General features: G+C 42.6%; 1 protein-coding gene across 2 annotated transcripts; it reads right to left on the reverse strand.

The window, feature by feature from the left end:
- Nucleotides 1-1,350: 1,350 nt before the first annotated feature.
- Nucleotides 1,351-13,105, reverse strand: traf7 (TNF receptor-associated factor 7). Of its 2 annotated transcripts, none has more exons than XM_057015785.1 (22): nucleotides 12,919-13,105; nucleotides 11,770-11,892; nucleotides 11,579-11,644; nucleotides 11,381-11,469; nucleotides 11,165-11,281; nucleotides 10,979-11,071; nucleotides 10,649-10,682; nucleotides 10,275-10,500; nucleotides 10,059-10,193; nucleotides 9,845-9,940; nucleotides 9,527-9,648; nucleotides 9,262-9,335; nucleotides 9,092-9,140; nucleotides 8,756-8,883; nucleotides 8,574-8,656; nucleotides 8,438-8,477; nucleotides 8,232-8,348; nucleotides 7,446-7,568; nucleotides 5,318-5,437; nucleotides 5,051-5,182; nucleotides 3,825-3,944; nucleotides 1,351-3,593 (listed from the first exon to the last, which is right to left on the reverse strand). In XM_057015785.1, the coding sequence occupies exons 3-22, from the start codon at nucleotides 11,628-11,630 to the stop codon at nucleotides 3,579-3,581; spliced, it is 1,965 nt and encodes a 654-aa protein (XP_056871765.1). In that variant the 5' UTR covers nucleotides 11,631-11,644; nucleotides 11,770-11,892; nucleotides 12,919-13,105; the 3' UTR covers nucleotides 1,351-3,578. The 2 variants fall into 2 exon arrangements, with proteins under 2 accessions (XP_056871765.1, XP_056871766.1); XM_057015786.1 differs by lacking the exon at nucleotides 12,919-13,105 and adding an exon at nucleotides 12,445-12,846.
- Nucleotides 13,106-19,239: the final 6,134 nt, after the last annotated feature.

Genomic DNA, 19,239 nt, shown 5'->3' on the forward strand with positions numbered 1-19,239 from the left:
GAAAGATGCGTTTACACATGACAAAAACAAGACTATATAACTATCTGAGGGATTGTTGGGTGCACAGAAATTGTATTAATTTCTTTCCCAAAGGCGCCGTCTAGTGGCCAATTCTGATATTGAAGGAGATTGGTGGGATCTTTCTGTCACTGCAGATGTTGGAGCAGCTGGGTAGAGATCAGGGAGGCGTAGGATTGACCAGTAGGTGATGTTAAAAGACAAATTTGTCGGGATTTCCACTCACTTTCACGGTTACCGTTGGTCCAATTGCGTGGCAATTATGACAAGTTTAATGAGGAAGTAATTAGATACTGTTCAGCATCCCATAATGTCATGAAACTTAAACTTTCACTTCATTTTTAGATGCAATCCGACTCCTCAGTGGAGCCCTGACTATTTATAAAGGACTGACTCTCTCCACAATCTTGGTTCAATAGACCAGATAATCTTGTCTCTGGGCCAAAGATTCCTTTGTTTTTAGAAGCTTGTGTCTGATCACTGCCATTAAAGTCCGATCGGTTATGATTGACCTTCTTAGAGTGATCACTGGGTAACATCTCTTATTAAGACCCTTGCCCAGATAGTCCGGTTCAGTCGGACGTTCACAGAGCTCCTGGGAATCAGTAGATCTTTGGGTCCGCTTCAGTCTGAGCTCTGGAGGCAGTTCTGTAGATCTCGTGGTTTTTCCTCTGGTTAACTGAAACCCTAAATGTCTCACTAAAACATGAACAAATTATTGAATTACCACAAATGGACACCGCCCCTTCTGCAGAAACACCTCAAAGCTGATTAAGAAAAATAAAAGGTCCCTGGAGCTAAAGTTTGCCCTAACGCTGCAAATTAAAATATAAAAGAGTGGACCTGACTGCTGTGCGCGTGCGTGGCTGCAGTGAGTGGATCACCGAGCCATCTGCACTGAATAAAATGTTTCATACCAGCTCTTGGGGACGCAGCCTGTGTACAAGCGCCGATATTTCCTGCTGCTCCACCAGGGGGCAGCACTCGACCCGCGTTTCCTCCTCTGGCTGCGTCACTCACACCAGCACATACTGTGTCTTTATCTCAATAAAACTGCATATTAGCGGGAAATCCCCCCCTCTCATCCCCCGGAAAAAACAAACACAATGCTCATAAGGTGCTGGAAAAAGAACACGTCACATTTCATTTCATTTATGTAGAAATGAAATCAAATATTGATCTCTATCATATCAATATTAAACACCAGCACTTTCAGCTATATCCGGAACCCCTGAGGATTTTAAAACAACACATGTTGTGTTATTCCATTTCATTTTAATGTGTAGGTGCAGACAAAGTTTCACTGTTGTGCTAAATCACATCGTGGGCTCGTAAAGTGTACAACAGCTTTATTGATCAACGATCAAACTCAGGCTTACATGATTATACAAGGATACAAAAAAATATATATATAATCACTGAACATGTGAGTGAAGACACTTCATCTCTTCCCCTCTCAGTGTGGGGCGGCGTGGGCAGGTCGGTGTTGAAATGAAGGCAAACTAGATCTGAACAACCGTAGAAACACAACTGAGTCCATGTTTGGAAATCGAGATATAAACTAGCCCCCCCCCCACCCCCATACTGGGTCGTTTATTACTTAAAACCCAATATGGGTTTTGAAATACCAGGAGTTTGGTTTAAAAAATGGATTTAAGATCATTTTCATAATCCAGAATGGCTCAAACACTGCAGTATTTAAGCCATTACCATTAAATCATGCTAATTATTGGATGTTTTTGATGACGATAACCTCATAGCCCCCTTCTGGTTCTAGAGCGGTACTGCATTGAGATCACATTTGTGTCAATTTCAAGCATAAACCTGAAAACATTTCAATAACCAATGCCCCCCTCCCCCCCTTCGGCTGAATGGCACTTTTTCTGTTTAGAGTTTAGACGTTAATTACACCAGAACGTTTGCAACACAATTAAGTCCACCAAGTGTTAAGGTCATAAAACAACAATCAGTATTAATGTGGGGTTACTTAGCTTCATTCTAGCAAGTTTAGATGAGAAATCAGAGAGGAAACTTCTCATCCATAGATATGGCACTCACGACATGATACACATGTGCACGTGGTGTCTTCCTCCCTCCAGGTCACGTGCGCTGGGTGAGCCAGACACAGCTGGTATTTACACAACTATACAACTGCAAGGTGGGCTCTGAACACAGACCTCTCATGGCAACGCCATCGGCTGGGAACGTGGTGGAGGAGGCAGCTCTCACAGAGGGGAACCGTCTCTTCTGGGAACCGTCTCGGTGGAAACACACGAGGCCACGCTCTGGAAGACATTGGGTCTTCCGAGTGTGGACCTGGGGAACTCTTTCTGGCTGGGTTCGTAATCGGGACAACACACAGTTGAACGCTACTCTGGCACCACAAAGAGCCTCAACAATGAAGTTATTAAAAGACCTGTTTCTGGTTGAACCGTCACACTGTCTAATATGATCATTTTAACGGATGTTAAGATGAGACGCTTCTGATCTTCTGCAGCGTCCCAGGGAAGTCCAGCATTTTCCTCCCGGAGCGTCTCCAGCAGCGTGAAATTAAAACCAGAGTGATCTGTGTGTAGTGACTAGTGTGTCTGTGTGAATATGCAGCAGCTTATTAGTGGGTAATTGTTATTTCTGGCTTCACTCCAACTGGACCCACGGCTACACAACCGTCCTGTCGCTCGGTCTGGCTCCGCCTGGGAATCTTTCAGTTTGGTGACTGGAGAGGGCGTCACGCCTGCATGTGAGGAGCCTTGTGAGCGACGTAGGGAAACCATTCCTCCTGTATCGAGACCTCCGGTGGGGGTCAGACACACCCCGGAGCGAATCCCAAAAAGTCAAGTGCTGGGCTCAGCCAGCTGTCACACCACAGCAAGTAAAACACACTCCGAAATCCGGAGCTGCTCCCATTCCCGATGTGTGATTGAAGCGTTTGTTTGGTTGCTTGGGCAAAAATGCTGCAACGATAAACACAACCTCTACAGTGTTGAAGCTGAGCCCACAGCAGTGTGTGTGTGACACGCAGGTGTGTGTCCACAGCTACGTATGACTACGGTCGAACCCGACCAGACTCGTGGAGCTGTCCGGAGCATCAGGGACCGTCTCCTTCACAGCTTCTCCACAGCCGAGCACAAACTACTATATTTGCTTCTGTCTTTGTTCTGCTATATTCTGATATAAGAGGAGTGATACATGCGGAGAGCTCGAGCTAACGTCTGCTACCGTTCCTCCATAAGCAGGTTCCGAAATGGCAGGTGTCTCCATGGAAACCGGTCCATCTGGGCCTCTTCCTTCTCTGGTTATAGTGATGCCAGTGCAACTGTAAGGCAGCTTGTATCTTTTCTTTTGTTTCCCCCCCCCACATAAAACACTGGCGACGACATCTCCAAGGAATTTGACCTCCGAGTGGAGCCTCTGGAACTCAGATCCAGGCGTTTGAAGAGTTCAAGCAAAAATTGTCCGATGCAAGCGTGTCGGTTACATAACAGTTTTTTTAAAAATGGAAAGGTTTCCGTCGTAGCATGTTTACAGCCGACTTAATTCCATTGGAGCAAAATGCCGTCTTAGCACGTCCACACCTGAGAGAAGCACAGAGAGGAGATCCCTTTAATACAAGACCTTAGAGGAGAATTATGCATGTGGAGAAAGAGGACATGAGGTTAGTTGGTGGGAGAGAAGAGGATGCAGAGGGTGGGGGGAGATGGAGAGATTCAATTTGCTGTGGGGGCTCCAGAAGATCCAAAAGTAGAAGAAGTAGTCCTGAACATGTCCAGAAGGAGGAAGCAGGATACAGTCGTGTTGTGTTGTACCTTCACGGTGCTGTCAACAGCTCCGGAGAAGAGGCGTCCTCTGGAGACGGCCAGAGCCGTCACGCTCCCCTGATGCCTGAGCAGCGTCTGTGTACAGATCATGTTGTCCATGCTCCACACCTACACAACACAAACACGTGGGAGAGCCAAATATCAACACTTCTGACAAATAAATAGAAACACTGAATGGAATCCACTCTGGTGACATAAATCAGTCCTCTTCCATTGCCACAACGTGACTTAGACACAGAGCATATATGACTTTGACCTCAGGTTACCGTTAGCAACACAAATAACCTTTCTCACCAACATTTCCAGGAACTATTAGTACCAGGAATTACTGTGGCTAAAAAGAAGAATTGATAATCTGTGTGGTTGATGGTGCACAGGACAGCAGTAGCATCTTAACACGTAGGTTCTCATTTACCCACCAGTGAGTCAGCGCTTCCTGTTTGCAACCAAATGCTAAATTAAAAACGGTGGGTGTGCCACCGAGCAGCTCTCCCCAGAATAGAAAATTCCATCTATTCTAAGCTCCTACCCCACAAAGCATCATAATTTCCGGTACAAGTCGCTACATGCATCAGGCCCTGCTGCAAGTATAGCGGTGCGGCTTATTTATGTTTTCCCCCGCTCATGAGCGTCATGCCACCAAAACACATCAGACAGGGAAGAGAACAAATTACAGAACAGGACACAGTGGGCCAATCAAATGATTCGGATCCTTAATTTGGCGCTTTAGACACACAACGCACGCCCTCATCGTGGAATATAAAGGAAGGAATTCATTTGATGCAGCTTTGAAGTTCAATGTGATCAAGCTGGCTGTGACAGAAGGAACAAGAGCTGCTGCGAGTAAGCCTGGCAAAACCTTCCGCAGATGCATTCCAGCAAAGAGGAGAATTCAACTAGATGGGCCAGTTATTATTATGGAATATATGTGAATAGGGGTTCCCGTTCATCTCTGCTTCAATGCTGTCTGTGGTACTGAGCTAGACACCTGCGGACACCACCTTAAATAAGTAAAAATCTGATTATTACCAACTGTAATTACTGGTGCATCTTATACGCTGGGAATTACGGCACTTTTTCATTAATAGTCTGTTGTAGGGGGAGAGTTTTTCCCAATTCATCTTGGTGAAAACATGTTGAGGTTTTTCCTAAATCTCAGGTAAATGATAAAAACACAGAACATTATCGGCAGCCTCACAACAGCAAACACTCACCCTCAACGAGCGATCGTACGACGCGCTGAACACTTTCGTCTGGTCGGGAGTGGAGATGACAGCCAGGGCGTAGACGGTTCCCACGTGACCCGTCAGAGTCCGCACCTGCTCTTTCGACTCTATGTCCCACACCTGATAACAACACACGAACGCATCATGGCCATTACATCACTGACAAAGATCACTGAGGGTTGAAAGGAGCAGAATCAACAGGAAGGGAACGGCAGAGGAAATACTGATACTGATGCTTGTGGGTATTTCCCTTACATGGATGAGGTTTTCATAAGTGCCGCAGACGATGTGGTGGTTGGTGACAGCGATGGAGTAGACGCTGCCCCCACTGGTCTGCAGGACGTGAACACACTCCAGAGAGCGGATGTCCCAGATCTGATAAACACACAAAGCAGGAGTGAGACAGGAGGATGTGGGAGAAAGGGTTTCTGGGTAAAAAAAATACAAATAAAAATGGGGGAATACACAAATGCTGGAGATTAGGAGTATTTTTGGGAAGGATAAAGGCAAATACATGTTCAGCAATGGAGAAAAGAAGTTGCAGAGGCGTGTTGTCGCCATAGCAACAGAATCATCACCATTGTGATCTGGGAGCATTACACGGTGAGCAGGAATGCAGTCAGGAGGTGCACGATTACTTCAGTAATCAGCTCGCCATCTCCCAGGCCCAGATATTTATGTCAGAGTTCTGGAATTGGATTTCACTGATCATCACTCATTGTAGCAGGTTTAAAACGGGCCGTGAGAATCCAAACACAATCACGTGATTTGATGATTTGACCGTGGAAGGAAACATCTGAGGACGGAGACTCAGTCAGGAGACTGCATGGATCCAGCCAACAAGGGCTCATCTTCATGGTTTGCGTGCAAATACAGTATCACTAGTCAGTTCTTCACTAAAGGATGTTCCTGCACTACTCACTAACAAGACAAGACTGGAGTAGCCAGAAAAATAACTGATGTAAAGACTGATTTTATTTCAATGAAAGAAGACAGTTTAGTCAAGTAATTGAGCCTATTAAATGTATTAAAATAAACTAAAATCATGTTTGGTCTCTTTCTCTCCACTGTGATTCCTCTGTGCCACTATTCAATTAACAAATTGTTGGACGGGATGTTTTTCATTGAAAGTTGGCAGCATTTTGGATGGAAATCTGAAACCGCTCCAGGAACCAAATGCTGTTTTTCAGTAGCTCCGTGAAAAGGATTGCAGAGCATTTTATCTCTTTTCATCTCTCCTTTCTTCAGACAGCTCTCACTCTCCAAACACTTTTTCCAGCCCTCCTCTTCATCCCTCTGCAGTGTCCCTGAGGTATTCATTAGCGTCCTTGGCTGGCACAACATCGAACCACACAAACGTCCGGACTTGCAACCGTGAATGATGACAATCAAACGGACACGTTGCCTTTTATCCAGCAAGGACACAAATGACCCACCAGTGCACACACGGCCTTCACTGCACACAAGCTACACACACTGTCTCACAGCCACGGCCACAATCTTACAACTAAACCAACTAATTAACACCCAGGCCGTGTTCAGGGGGTGACGGCCCAGAGCTCACGCTGATGCTCGTAGTAGCTAAAGAGCGCGCACTGGCCGGCTCTCTCACAGCGGGACAGTCGTTTACTAAAAACTTACTAAGAAAACTGTTTGGTGATCATCCCCACAACCACAACTATTATTTTTTCCTCAGTTCTCACATGAGTTTCATTTCCCTCCACCTCCAAAATGCCCATCAGTCAGCATTACACATCTGAAAAGGTTCTCTTTTGATTTTGTTGTCCTGATGCTAAAATGAATGTGAGAGATTTGCCAAATATTAGCACATCTGGCCAAATGCAAAGAAAACAACAACAACAAACAACAGTTGTGAATTCATGTCTGATGTGAACTCCAAAAGGTCCAAAATCCACTAACCTGTCATAAAGAGATTAGCTCAGACTGGACTCAGCTCTGGTTTTAACCACAGTACACTGCTCGTTTATGGAATTATCAAGTAACTGATAATATGAAGGCGGACCAAAGAAGCAACACAAACCTTCAAAGCAACATACATCACCCCCACAATCACTGATGCCAAAAATAGCCTCAGCTAAATCAGCAGCAGTCCAATTCCTTAGCCTGACTTTATCTACCATTGTTTCGTCAGCACAGTGACCAACAGTCCGCACCTATTTAAAGCTTTACATTACAAAAGCTGCAGACCAAGACTAGAAACAAATATCCACCAACTGATTGTTCTTATAGGACAGACACAAAGAAGACATACACTTGCAAATGTGCTGTTGGTACCTCCTGTCTTGTTTCAAATATAAATGAAAAACAATCAAATGAATTTAAACCGTGTATCTTTAATAGTGGGTTAACTGCTTCAACTTACCTTTATGGTCTGGTAGGAGCCACTGTACAGGTGGTTCTGAGAGGCTACCAGGGCTCGAACCCAGTGATTCAGTCCAGTAAGCTCCTTTTTCAGCTTCAGCTCTGTACCCACAATGTCCCACACCTACAAATGCACATGAACACCCAGATTATATATCCAAACTGATTAAAAAAAACAACAACAAAAAACCTTTTTAAGTCTAAATAAATTCAGGACAGGCAGAGAGAATATAACTTTTCAGAAACTTGGTATTGCCGTGTCACAAATGATGATAAATGATTTCGCTGTGTTTTTATTCTGTCAGGTTGTGGGAAAACGCACACATTTTGGAGGAAAGGTTTATGATGTGACTAGGCTGTAAGAGCAAGACGAGTGGAGTCGGATTAGGCAGGAAAGTCCCTGTGCAGGGATAAGAGCATGTGCGGTATGGCCCACAATAAGCTTTTTTTCTTCCTTCTTACTTTGCTTTTCTTACATGTATCCATGGTAACAAGGAGACAGCAACACTTCTCCTCTCTCCAGAGAGCCACATATCAAATTAAAGTCAGGCAGCAGATCAGCAGTCGTCAACACCCTCTTAAAGGAGTCAAATGTGCGATGAATACAGCAGAGTGAGTGTTTAAGAACAAATGGGCACTCTTTAAGTTGTTTTTTTAAACTAAGGTGTGAGTTTGGGTTTTTTGCTGATTATTGTTTCATCTTTAAGCTGTAAAAAAATGCTGTCTGCATTAGAAACACAATGCAACACAGATACACACGAGATACACAGCACATCCATAACAGCACCTTGATGGCCTTCAGGGAGCCACTGAACAGCATGTTGTGGGATGAGACCAGTGTGCACACTGGGTTGTCATGGGCACGGATGGTATTGACTTTCTGCAGGGTTTGGATGTCCCACACCTTTACGAAGGACAGAGCAGCGAGACATGAATGCCTTTCAAGGAACAGAAGTTTATGCTTGAAGGAGTAAAAGTCTGGAAGTTACTGACAATGATGGTGCAGTCTGCAGATCCACTGTACAGCTTGTTTCTGTGAAGACAAATCAGTGTTTTGTTCTGATTAGATACACGAGCAGTGCTGTATTACACACTATAACTATTGTTATTGCGTATATTTGCAGCTTACCCCTGGATACACAAAGCCAACACGATGCCATCATGACCTTCCAGAGTTTTCTGACATTTGTAGGTGGTGCAGGTGTCCCACACCTGAGGAAAAACAAACAATTTGAGAAATTTAGTACTTATTTGTGTTTGGGAGTATTTAGGTCTATTCCCTAGAAGGTTTCTGATTTGTGTTGAAGTTACTTTGATAGTCTTATCTGAGGACCCAGAGAAGAGCAGGTCCCCAGTGGAGTAGACACAGAGGCACCAAACAGGACCCTGGTGGCCAACAAATGTCCCCTTACACTTGAAGATCTGCTGTGGGTCGTATGCTACACACAGGCATAGACAAGTATAAGCAGGGGGGCTTCAGTAGAAACGTAAGCAGTTGAGTATAAACAAGCTTGAAGGGACATTTAAAGGGGATGGGGGGAAGAGTCAAATAGCTGCTGTCAGAATTAGTCATTCTAAACTTGATGTTCAGTGTTGCTAAAAGAAAAGAAGACTAGATGACAGGAGGACATACGGGTAGATACTCACAGCCCAAGATTCCCATGTTCAGCCTGGCGTTGATATGGGACAACTCATCCTGCAGAAGCAGAGAAAAAAGGTTTTGTGCATGGACGTATGAGATGAATTTAAATAAAAACTCCACGTGTGCACCTACACTGATGTCTGAGGTTTGGCTCCACATTTGAACATAAACTTACATTAAGCATGGATGCATCTCTGCGGAATTCCATTAGGTCCTCACTCAGTTTACTCTGGTTCTCATCCAGCATATCTAAAAAAATAAAATAAATTCTTACAGACGGTTTGGAAAACATGCTCAAGATGAGGTAAATAAAGCTGTCTTATATGATGAATACAAATGAGTTCCCTCTATAGATTTTCCAGAGAAAGTAAAACGTTCAAGTGTAAGAAATTAAACAGCATTTGTTTGTTTGATAATGACCTCTGACGTCTTGACCTTACCAAATTTCAGCTCCAGGTTCTTCTCCAGCTGATCCAGCTTCTCAGATAACTTGCCCAACATGGAGCGCAGGAAACCGATGTCCTGGTCCTTCTGGGCCAAAGTCAGCTGCATCTCATGGAACCTGAAGCAGATCAAAGTTCCAAAGTAAAATCATTTGGAAGCCTCATTTAAATACATTGTTTTTGTTCTTCAAGGTGTTTCTAAAAAGACAGCAACTCAGAGGATTAATGTGGATAAATGTATTCAACCCAAAACAATAAAGTCCCATTTTAAAACAGTAAAAAATAAATAACATTTCAGACTTGGGTGCTGCATACCTGTCATCAGTCTGCTGCAGAAACTCCTTCAAACCCTCAAACTTACACACCTCCAAATGGGTTTCATAAGTGTCCTGGTTTCCGATGAAAGTACAGCTATAATGAAGAGAAAGGAAGTTAGAGCTGCCGAAAGTGGCCGCCTTCACGACAGTAAATTAAAATAAGATATAAAATGACAGACAAAGATTGGTCTTTGCCATCTGCACAAACTCACCCGTATTTAGAGTGTGGACACTTGATGTGCTCACATTCTTTCAGGTGAGCTTCCAGGTTCATGGTGAGCAGTGGGGGGCAGGAGGGGTTGTTGGGGCAGCGTACTGGCCTGTAGTCACAACTGGCTTCATGCTCTCTGTAGATGAACAATAGAGGAGGGCAAAACTATAAATGTGGAGCTGATGAACTACATCATCCATGAGTCTGAGGAACCTACTTGCGTGTGGACAATTTGATGGTGAAGGGGCAGCCAAGTGGGTCCACCTCATATGCTCCAGGTTTCCCAGCAACCGTGGAGGTGGCGGCTGAGGCCACAGCTGCCGCACCGGCAGCCGTGGCTGTGCAGCCATATTTACAGTGGATAAAGAGCTCTCCAATCTGCTCAGCTACTGCAATGTTGTTCACCACAACAGTTAGCTTAGCTGCATCCACTGGGCACTTATCTGTGAAAGTAACAATGATCAGTTTAAAAAACTACAGCCAAAAACACCTCATAACCAACCACATGTAAACTTATCAGAATATTGTCTGTTCAACAAATAAAAGTAATGATAAAAGCCTGGCAGACAAGGTAACACATTTAATCCTCACCTGAAGTCAAGGCACATCGTCTGCAGAAAGTATGCTGCAAAAAGCACACAACAAGCACAATTACATACTTTACACCATGTTTTATCAATGCACTGATGATACAGAGAGTACCTCCCCTGTTTTACTGCCTGTCAAGGTCTAGCAGTGTTTTTCATAGGGAGAACATTCACCAAACATTTTGTAATTAGCCTAATGGGTCCTATCCTGCCAATTTGTTTTTAAAAATTATCTTCTGTATTGTGAATTGCTGCTTGTCTCAAAATCTTCCCTGTCTGTTAGAAAACAAGCTGGTGAATAGACAAAAACTAAATACGAACACTGAAAACTCACCCCGCACGTGGTGATAACAGGATCCTTGAACACATTACAGCACAACTGGCAGCACAGTTTTACTGAGGGCTGCTCAGCAAAAACCTGGGGCTCCTGCAGACAAACACAAACAAGTAGTCGCATCTAAAAACTGAGAATGTGTCCTTGTAGGTGCTGTGTGTGATGCGTTAGTGCCGGGTGTCACACCGTGTCTTCCTCCTCCTCGTGCAAAGAGAAGGTCGAACGCAGAGAAATGTTGGACTCGGAATGGAGAGAGCGGACCGAGATGGCCGAATCTGACCTCCGAGGAGTACCAATGGGAGGCTGGGGGGAACATTGGGGATCAATGAACAAGTCTCAAGCAGTCACATCCACCAATAAATTCAATGCAAAGTGTCAAAGGATGCTTCCCTGGGATCGTACCATTCCATCATCGTCATCGCGGGGGGAGTAGGTCAGAGTGCTGGAAGATGAGGGGGTTCTTCTGTGTGTCTTGTAGGTGGTGGATCCTTCTGTTAGAAATATGTGAAAAATCCTGCTAAAACATTACAATTCCCAGGAGCGATTCAGCAATCGAAACATAATGTAGGAAAGTAGAAGTAAAGAATTCCTGGTTATTACCTTTACTTCCAGAAGCTACAGCCGAGAAGGTTGGGCCAAAGGTGGCCTCCATTTTGCTCTGCAGAACTGACCAACAGATGACAGAGAGTCAGTGTAATATGAAAATAAGGTCATCGAAAGCATCACTTTGACTCATAAAAGGTTAAATACAGCATGCTATATGTGAGGATTTATAACTATTAAACACTCACCCCACTGCCAGGCTTTAAGTGGGATTTTGGTGTGGCCGCTGCTGCTCTTTTACAGTATTCTTACCCAAGTCTTCTAGACAGAAGGGCACAAAAATACACTGACAGCTGGCTAAAACACCAGGCCTGCGGGGAGACATGGAAAATGTTCATATTTTCATGGTCACTAGCAGTGAGAACACTATAACTAGGTAGAATTACGGTTAAACTCTGAAGTCAATTTATTATCGAGATCTGAACCTCTAGTGTTCAAAATCAACAGTGCAGATTAAATATCCTTAACACAGACAACACAACGAGAGAGAACACAACAGTAAAGTTATTGTTTAAGTCTGCCCTTTACCCAACAACTACAGATCACATCAGTGGCTCAATACAGGAAGTTTAACCAAACTGTTGCAACTGAGTTTGGCCCCTAAACTCTGAACACAGCTCTAATAAGAATTGTATTCACATTTCCAGGTATACATACCATCTATGGACTCCTTATCCAAGTGAATCATTAATTCTAATCTCCTATGGTTATCTCAAAGCATCTGACTGACGCGAACAATTCTTTTTTTGAGGGGGGGCGGAAAATCTGCAAATGTATCAGCAAATCCCCAACCAGTGTGAAAGAATGGTGTCCAGAGAGGGGAGAGACAAAGGAGAGAGAATTTACAACCAGAAAGGACTGACCCGGAGACCCAGAGGGTGATCTACGCAGGAAAATATGCGGGTTGTCCGTTCATATGGTAACGGGAGTCTGCAGAATCTCTAATCCAGTCCAACCAGCGTCACTGTTTTCTATCACTATTTCCGTAAAGAAAAGGGGGGCGGTGCAGTCACGACGGACCAAAGTTAAAGACTGGCAGCCAGCAAGCTAGCATGCTAGATACTCCAAAATGTCAAATGTATGCGTCTAACACTTGTACGCGTGTCGACATTTTTCAACTGCAGCTCCAGGAGCCGGTTAAAATCAGCATGGAACCCGTGGACAAATCTGTGATCATTAGCAAGCGCTTACTAGCCACAACAGCGTGTTTATTAGCTCAAGTTAGCTCAGGCTTTACCAGGTTGTTCGCAAACTCCGCAGACAATCAACGAATGTGCTCTGTATGTTTTTGAAGTTAATGAGTCCACTGTCAACATGAGCTCAGTTTTTGGACTTACCATTAATTCTTATCACGGCAGCTTCCAGACCGCAGACAAATTCCTAAATATCTCTCTCCCCCTCTCCACCACTCGCATACACGCAGTCAAGTTTTGCATTGCATTGTGGGAAACTGGATCCGTTTACTTGGCGAATATTATTGCGTGATGTCGAACTACGAGTCCCACAATCCTCTCGCAGGTCGGTAATTGGACATGTCGGTGTCAGTGACTTCCGTAAACCAATGAAAGCGAATGGCGACTGGAAAAACCAACTAAATTCCGCACTGTTTCCTAATATATCCACATCCGTTCTGCGTCGTTATTGGTCCCTGACGAGTTCGAACCATCGCGCGACACTCAGCGTCACGTTTCCCGACGATCACGCGCACTCGATAATGCGATGTCGGGAAATCGAATTAATAGGTACATACATCATTCTTATAACGACCTTTAAACACACAAATATATTTTTTTTGTAAATGACAAAACTGCTCATGCCCAAATGTAAATTATATGCGCTTGCAGTCAGAGTATATTCTACTTTTTTCCTATAGCCTAATATTACTAGTCAACTTTTAGGATTAACAACTAACATGATTGATCCACCTTTATTTAAGCTTCCAATCAAACCTAAAGTCAGGAGATAATAGTTGCACAATGGACTGTTTTTAAGTCATGGATTCCTCGGAACAGTTGTGTTATTTGACTTTAAACATAAACGGTGTGTTGAGACTTTTCTCCCAGACAGTATTTAGGAGATGGGAGTTAAAAGGCCTTTTTGGCCACACTGCCACCAGTCGATGATGTTTCTGATGTGTCAGCCCAACCCAGCAACCAGAACCTTAAAAAAAAGACAATGGAAACATCTCATTATGCAATCTATTTAACCTCTTGGTCAATTTAATTCAGTCAAATCATCTTTGGCTGTCCTGCTAACCAGTCCTCAATAAATGTCAAAAACATCATTGTTTCAAGTTTAAAAATAATTTCTAGTCCAAACCTCTTCATGTTTTTGGTGTAAATAGTAAAAACACGGACAAGCCCACAAAATCCTAATAAAAATCATTATTTAGGAAATATAGCATTTTTACTATGAATACAGAGTGAGCACTTCCCATTGACTGTTCAGAGCTAAATGATCATTTAGATCGACTTTAAACATAAACCTTAAAAGTGTCCAGACCTAGACCTGGAGGACTGTGATCCAGTATTCTATACTACCAGGAAGAATATGCTTTCACCAAAGAAAGTGGATTCTCAGGCAAACGCGTTGTCTACCTAAAAAAAAAAGAAAACCTGGCTTGATTGAGCTCTCAAGGACTGTATCTGGACACCCCCGTAAAATGAATTTTAACTTTCCCATAATGATGTTTTGTCAGCAGAGAGTGGTCTGAGAAGTGTTTCCCATGAGGAAGCAACCTGTCCTCAAGTGTGCTCTAAAAGAAATTGCAACAGTTACAGTTTTGTCACTTCTTGACCTGCCTGAATTTATTTAAGGTTGGAAATATAGAGCAATTTAATCTGCTGGACGTCTATATAATTAATTTATGTTGGGTTTCTTATTAGTATGATATATAGTCATATGATAAAGTATTATCTCATCACGATGCATTTTCATGTTTTTATTTCAGCAATCAGATTACTAGTAAATTACAGTGATTTATATACAAAAGTGTTATTGAAAATCAGAAGGTTTTTTTTTGTGATTTTTTAACAAAGAAAAATCTCAATAGTTGAGGCAAATGTGGTGTTTCAGTATTACTGCCAGAAGAGGACGCTATATAACAGACGGAAGGGCTGCACAATAGTATGGTAATCTATTCTATGTACATATTCATATGTGATACCGATTAAAAACTCTAAGTAGAGGGTTTCATATTGTAAAGCGAACCAAAATATGTATTAATTACTTACCAAATATGTGGACTTTCACGTATTAAAATATTTTGTTTTATTAGTTGTATATACCACACAGCTGAGAAACAGGATGGATACACAACAAAACAAGTAATCCCATTTCTCCAAGTGGTTTATAATCAGTATCCGTGATTATACAATTTTACATGAACTATAAAAACCTTATGTCAGCTCAACTGCAGGGAAATCCAAAGGTCTGGTGCGGCCTGGAAAAAGAACATGTGAACAGAACCCGCATGTTTGAGAAAGAATGAAGGGGCTGGAAATAGAAAAAATAGGCTTGAATAGACAGCTGCCATGAATAAGGGACAGTTTGAATGCAGCTTTGTTAGCGTGCGCACACACACACAAACGCACACACCTACACGCACACACACACATGCACACGCCATTAGAGGAAGCCCAGTCCATTAGTACTTTTATCTTCCCTGAGCGAGACAGCAGTGACAGGAGTCTCCAGCCCCTCCAGCACCAACACTCAGAAAGCCGACCATCTCTGCTTATCCAGAAAATGTTACTCTGTATTTTGACAAGTGACTCAGGCTTGATTTTATGGGCTGTGCCTCTCCTTTCAAACTAAAATAGATGCCTCAAACAGCTGACGGTGTGCACGAAATGTTCACTCAGTGAGGAATTAGCAGGGGCTTGATTTTCTACCGTCACATTCAGGCGATTTGCACAAAACATCCACTTTATTTGCAGATAAACGTGTCCATAACAGATGACAGTGTGCACAAAGTGCAGGCTAAAGACTACACATGTGTCTGAACAATTGTGGGAGAGTCAACAGCAGCTGATGGAGAACTCTGTATCGGTCAGAGTTTGTCATTAAATCAGGAATCACGTTCATTTATTTAGATATTAACACTGTTCGACTTCTACGTTTTTTTTAATGTTGCATCAGCACATTGTCACAAACTGTGACCTTGAAATTATGAAACTGATCAAATTCAATAATGGAAGGCTTTATTCCCTTAAATTGTTATATCCTGTCTATCTGGAACAGTGCATAAACAGTCAGTCAGATGCACAGATGCTGGTCTGTCCTCTCACATGTGGCTCCGAGCAACTGTGCACAGCGGTGATGCACACGCGTGCACACTCTTGGCCTCGATAGAGACAAGAGGTGGCAATTCTGCAAACTGACTTGATCCATTAAGGGGCAAAGTGCCCAACAAAGAGACAGAGTGGATGGCACACAGCTGGGGGTAGGGTGGAGGGTGGGGGTGGATGAAGGAAATATGGGGGGGGGGGGTAGCAGAAGGTTAAAAGAAAGTTGAAAAAAACCTACATGTTCACTTGATAGTGTTTCAAGAAGGTCATTATTTCATTCAAAGAACATTGAGGCTTCACCTGTCAAGTTTCTCAAAGGTGATTACATCACCAGGGTAATGTCATTATCTTGTCTAAACATTGAGAATTTAAATAATTGTAACTGAGCATTTCTTACCAAACATCTGTGACAACCATGACCTCAAGGCCCGACCTCCTGTTCACTCCACCAGTTTTTTATCACTGAAAATAGACGATGTTGATCAGCACCAGCATCTTGTGCTGGTGGTTTCAGCTATTTCTGTTAATAGTTTGTTGGTGCAGTGAAAAATACTTGTTTTGTGAGCTTCCGGCTTGGTGGTGAAGCCAGAGGTGCAAAGTAATGTGATTGTAATCTGCATTTTAGCTGTCATGCACACTATCTTATCACTGGTTCTTGTTTCTCCAAACCTGCTGATTGAATTTATTTTACTGGGAACCATCACATTACAGAGAACAACACTTGCTCTCTGCCTGTATTCGAACATGCCCGCCGCTTGTTGAAAGAGCTGATAGGTTTAGAAGTAGACTAAGCATAATTAAATCCTTTTTTCACTGCAAAGACATAATTTTAAAGAGTGTTGCCACTAAAACATGTTAATTATGACCATCTACATACAGGAGTGGGGCAGTCTCCATCCACCCATCTTACAGACTGACGATGATGTAAAAGTGGAAGGCTGTTAAATAACTGTTGACTAAGAGAAAAGAAAGCAAACTCAACAGAGACAAATATATAAAATAGGACAATCTGCACTAAATATATCTCTGAACGCGTACGATGTCAAAACTGAATGTGGTCGACATGAACTTGATGCAAACATAAAGAAAACCTTGATCACTGTGACGCTTTTCTCAGCGAGGTGAGACTGAGGTTTCTGATTTGAGGTTCTGTGAGAAATGCATGTCATGAATTAATGATCAGTGCTGAGTAAGACTCCATCTCTAAGTGCTGCCAGCACTGCTGCCCCAGCTCTCTCTCGCCCTCTCTCTCTCCCTCTGTTGCAGTTTAGAACGTGGTGTACTTCACCAGTCTGCACATGAGCAGAGCCAGTTAATTTAATCATGGTACCTTTTCAGGTCTGCAGCACAGACGTTACTCAGAGCAGACTCGTTGTCCCGTTGAATAATGATCCATCTGATGAGAAAACAAAGCTGCTGATGTTTCCTTAGATGGCAAAAAAAAAAAAAACGACAGTGAAATGATGCAGCAAAACTTGCGCTTAATTTAAGCTGCCACATTTTAGTAATTAAAAATACTTCCCATTAGTCTGTAATTGGGTTTTCTCATCCAATTTTCAAGCAGCATCCTGCTGCTGAGTACTTTACAAATTCTAATTATTTATATATTGCTTTGTCATGTAAAAAAACAATACAACAGTGGGAAGGGGTGAATTCCCGCCCTCCTCTCTGTGGCCACTTTGTGGGTTCAGTAAAGTGTCCTTAATTAAAAATTGGCGTTGACGTTTCCTCGCATAGATTATCTTTTGTAGTTTACACATTTTCACTGCACTTGCCGACCCACCTGTTCCACCAGCACATCTGGTCAACCGGTCCGTGTTAAAAGCTATAGACTTTCGCTAATGCAGCGTTAGTGATCTACTGAAGGGCACTAATCCAAAACGCTCCAAATGCAGTCAGACATGGCAGCATCATGCACATTTATACAAAGAGGTGTAGTCTAATCTAATCTCACCTAATCCGGTGGCCCTCTTTTACTGGCTGTGGCCATTCATTGAATATGGCATAAAATAAATGACAGCAGATTAATGGGAACTGGCTGGAGATTGTCTGGATTAAGAACAGCTTGATGAGAACGTGGAGCTTGGGGGTGTTTGTAGAGACTCTTGCAAAGCTTTGATGGCTTTAAAGAGACAGTTATCCCTCAAATATGAAATCATCTTTACAGAGCTGTCCAGTCTTGTAGAAACCGTGTGTGTACCCTCACTCCCAAGGATGCAAACTGAGTACACCAATTATTCCAGCACCAGAAGCACATCTGATGAGGTGGTCCAATATTTTCAAGGCAACTACCTCCTGTCTGATTATGTAGTAAATGATGTGCAGTATAATAGCAATGATGTTTTTTCAGCCGTACAGACTCAAATATACATATTATTGATGTAAATTTAACACTACTCGCAAACTATTAAGAGGCAGTGACAGCAGAGAGTGGTTCCTAAACCTGTCATTTATAGGCTTGTGGACCGGAAACTGGGATTCTTCCAGTCTCCCTACATCTGCATTCTCACTGAGAAAGCTCTTGACTCTCCTCATACGTTTCATTTTGCTAATTGTGTCGGATGAGATCCGCCTGTCTTGATATGCTATTATTTTCTAAAGCTGGGGTTTAAACCTTAAATCTGACTCAAGCAGCAACAAGCTTTTGTGGGTCGAAAAGATTGATAGGAATGAATAATTACTAAAGTGAAACAATGCTGGACCTTACATTCAATTCAATTTGTAGGAAACTCCTACAATGAAATGTCAGCTGAGATTAATTACACAATTATCCCGATTAACCATCGTTCATTTCCTTGGTTTTAAAGCAAGACAGGCCAAAGTTCTGGTGTGAGTCCACAGCTGTTTTGTCCTTTACAGGTTGCACCTCTGTTATGATCCCAGCACATCAAAACAAGGGCATTCAGAATGTGACTGGACATAAGGTCTCTTTAAGGTGGTGATTTCAATGTTTCAGTATCACGAAACAAATCATTTAAATTTCTTAATGTGATCTGATGCTTTAGTCTCACGTTCCACGAGTATCACCTCATCCATCATGTATTAATGGCTTATTGAGAGAAGAAGAATATATAGTTGCATTTTAAAGATTTAGAGTAAAATAAAATGCTTTGCTGTTAAACATTTGATTTTAAGATTAAGATTAAGATGTACTTTATTCATCCCCGTGGGGAAATTGAATTATTATTCAAGAGTAATAGTGTCACAGTCACAGTGTTTATTTCTAAATTGCTATTGTTTATTACCTACAGGCTACATGACAGCCTGTTTACAGAAGAATGATTTATGTTGGAGCCTGAGGTGAACCTATTTCTCCAAAAGGTCAACTCAAGGTTGAAGTTATAAATCATTAATCTCTCTCTCAGACAC

The sequence above is a fragment of the Takifugu flavidus genome, chromosome 18 (genome assembly GCF_003711565.1).
Source record: "Takifugu flavidus isolate HTHZ2018 chromosome 18, ASM371156v2, whole genome shotgun sequence".
Lineage (NCBI taxonomy): Eukaryota > Metazoa > Chordata > Actinopteri > Tetraodontiformes > Tetraodontidae > Takifugu > Takifugu flavidus.

Coding starts and splice junctions, on each gene's coding strand:
- traf7 (XM_057015785.1), bottom strand. CDS start 11,630: ATGGAGGCCACCTTTGGCCCAACCTTCTCGGCTGTAGCTTCTGGAAGT. Junction 10,501..10,648: donor ACGATGTGCCTTGACTTCAG/GTGAGGATTAAA, acceptor TTACTTTCACAG/ATAAGTGCCCAGTGGATGCA. Junction 8,478..8,573: donor TTGGCTTTGTGTATCCAGGG/GTAAGCTGCAAA, acceptor TTGTCTTCACAG/AAACAAGCTGTACAGTGGAT.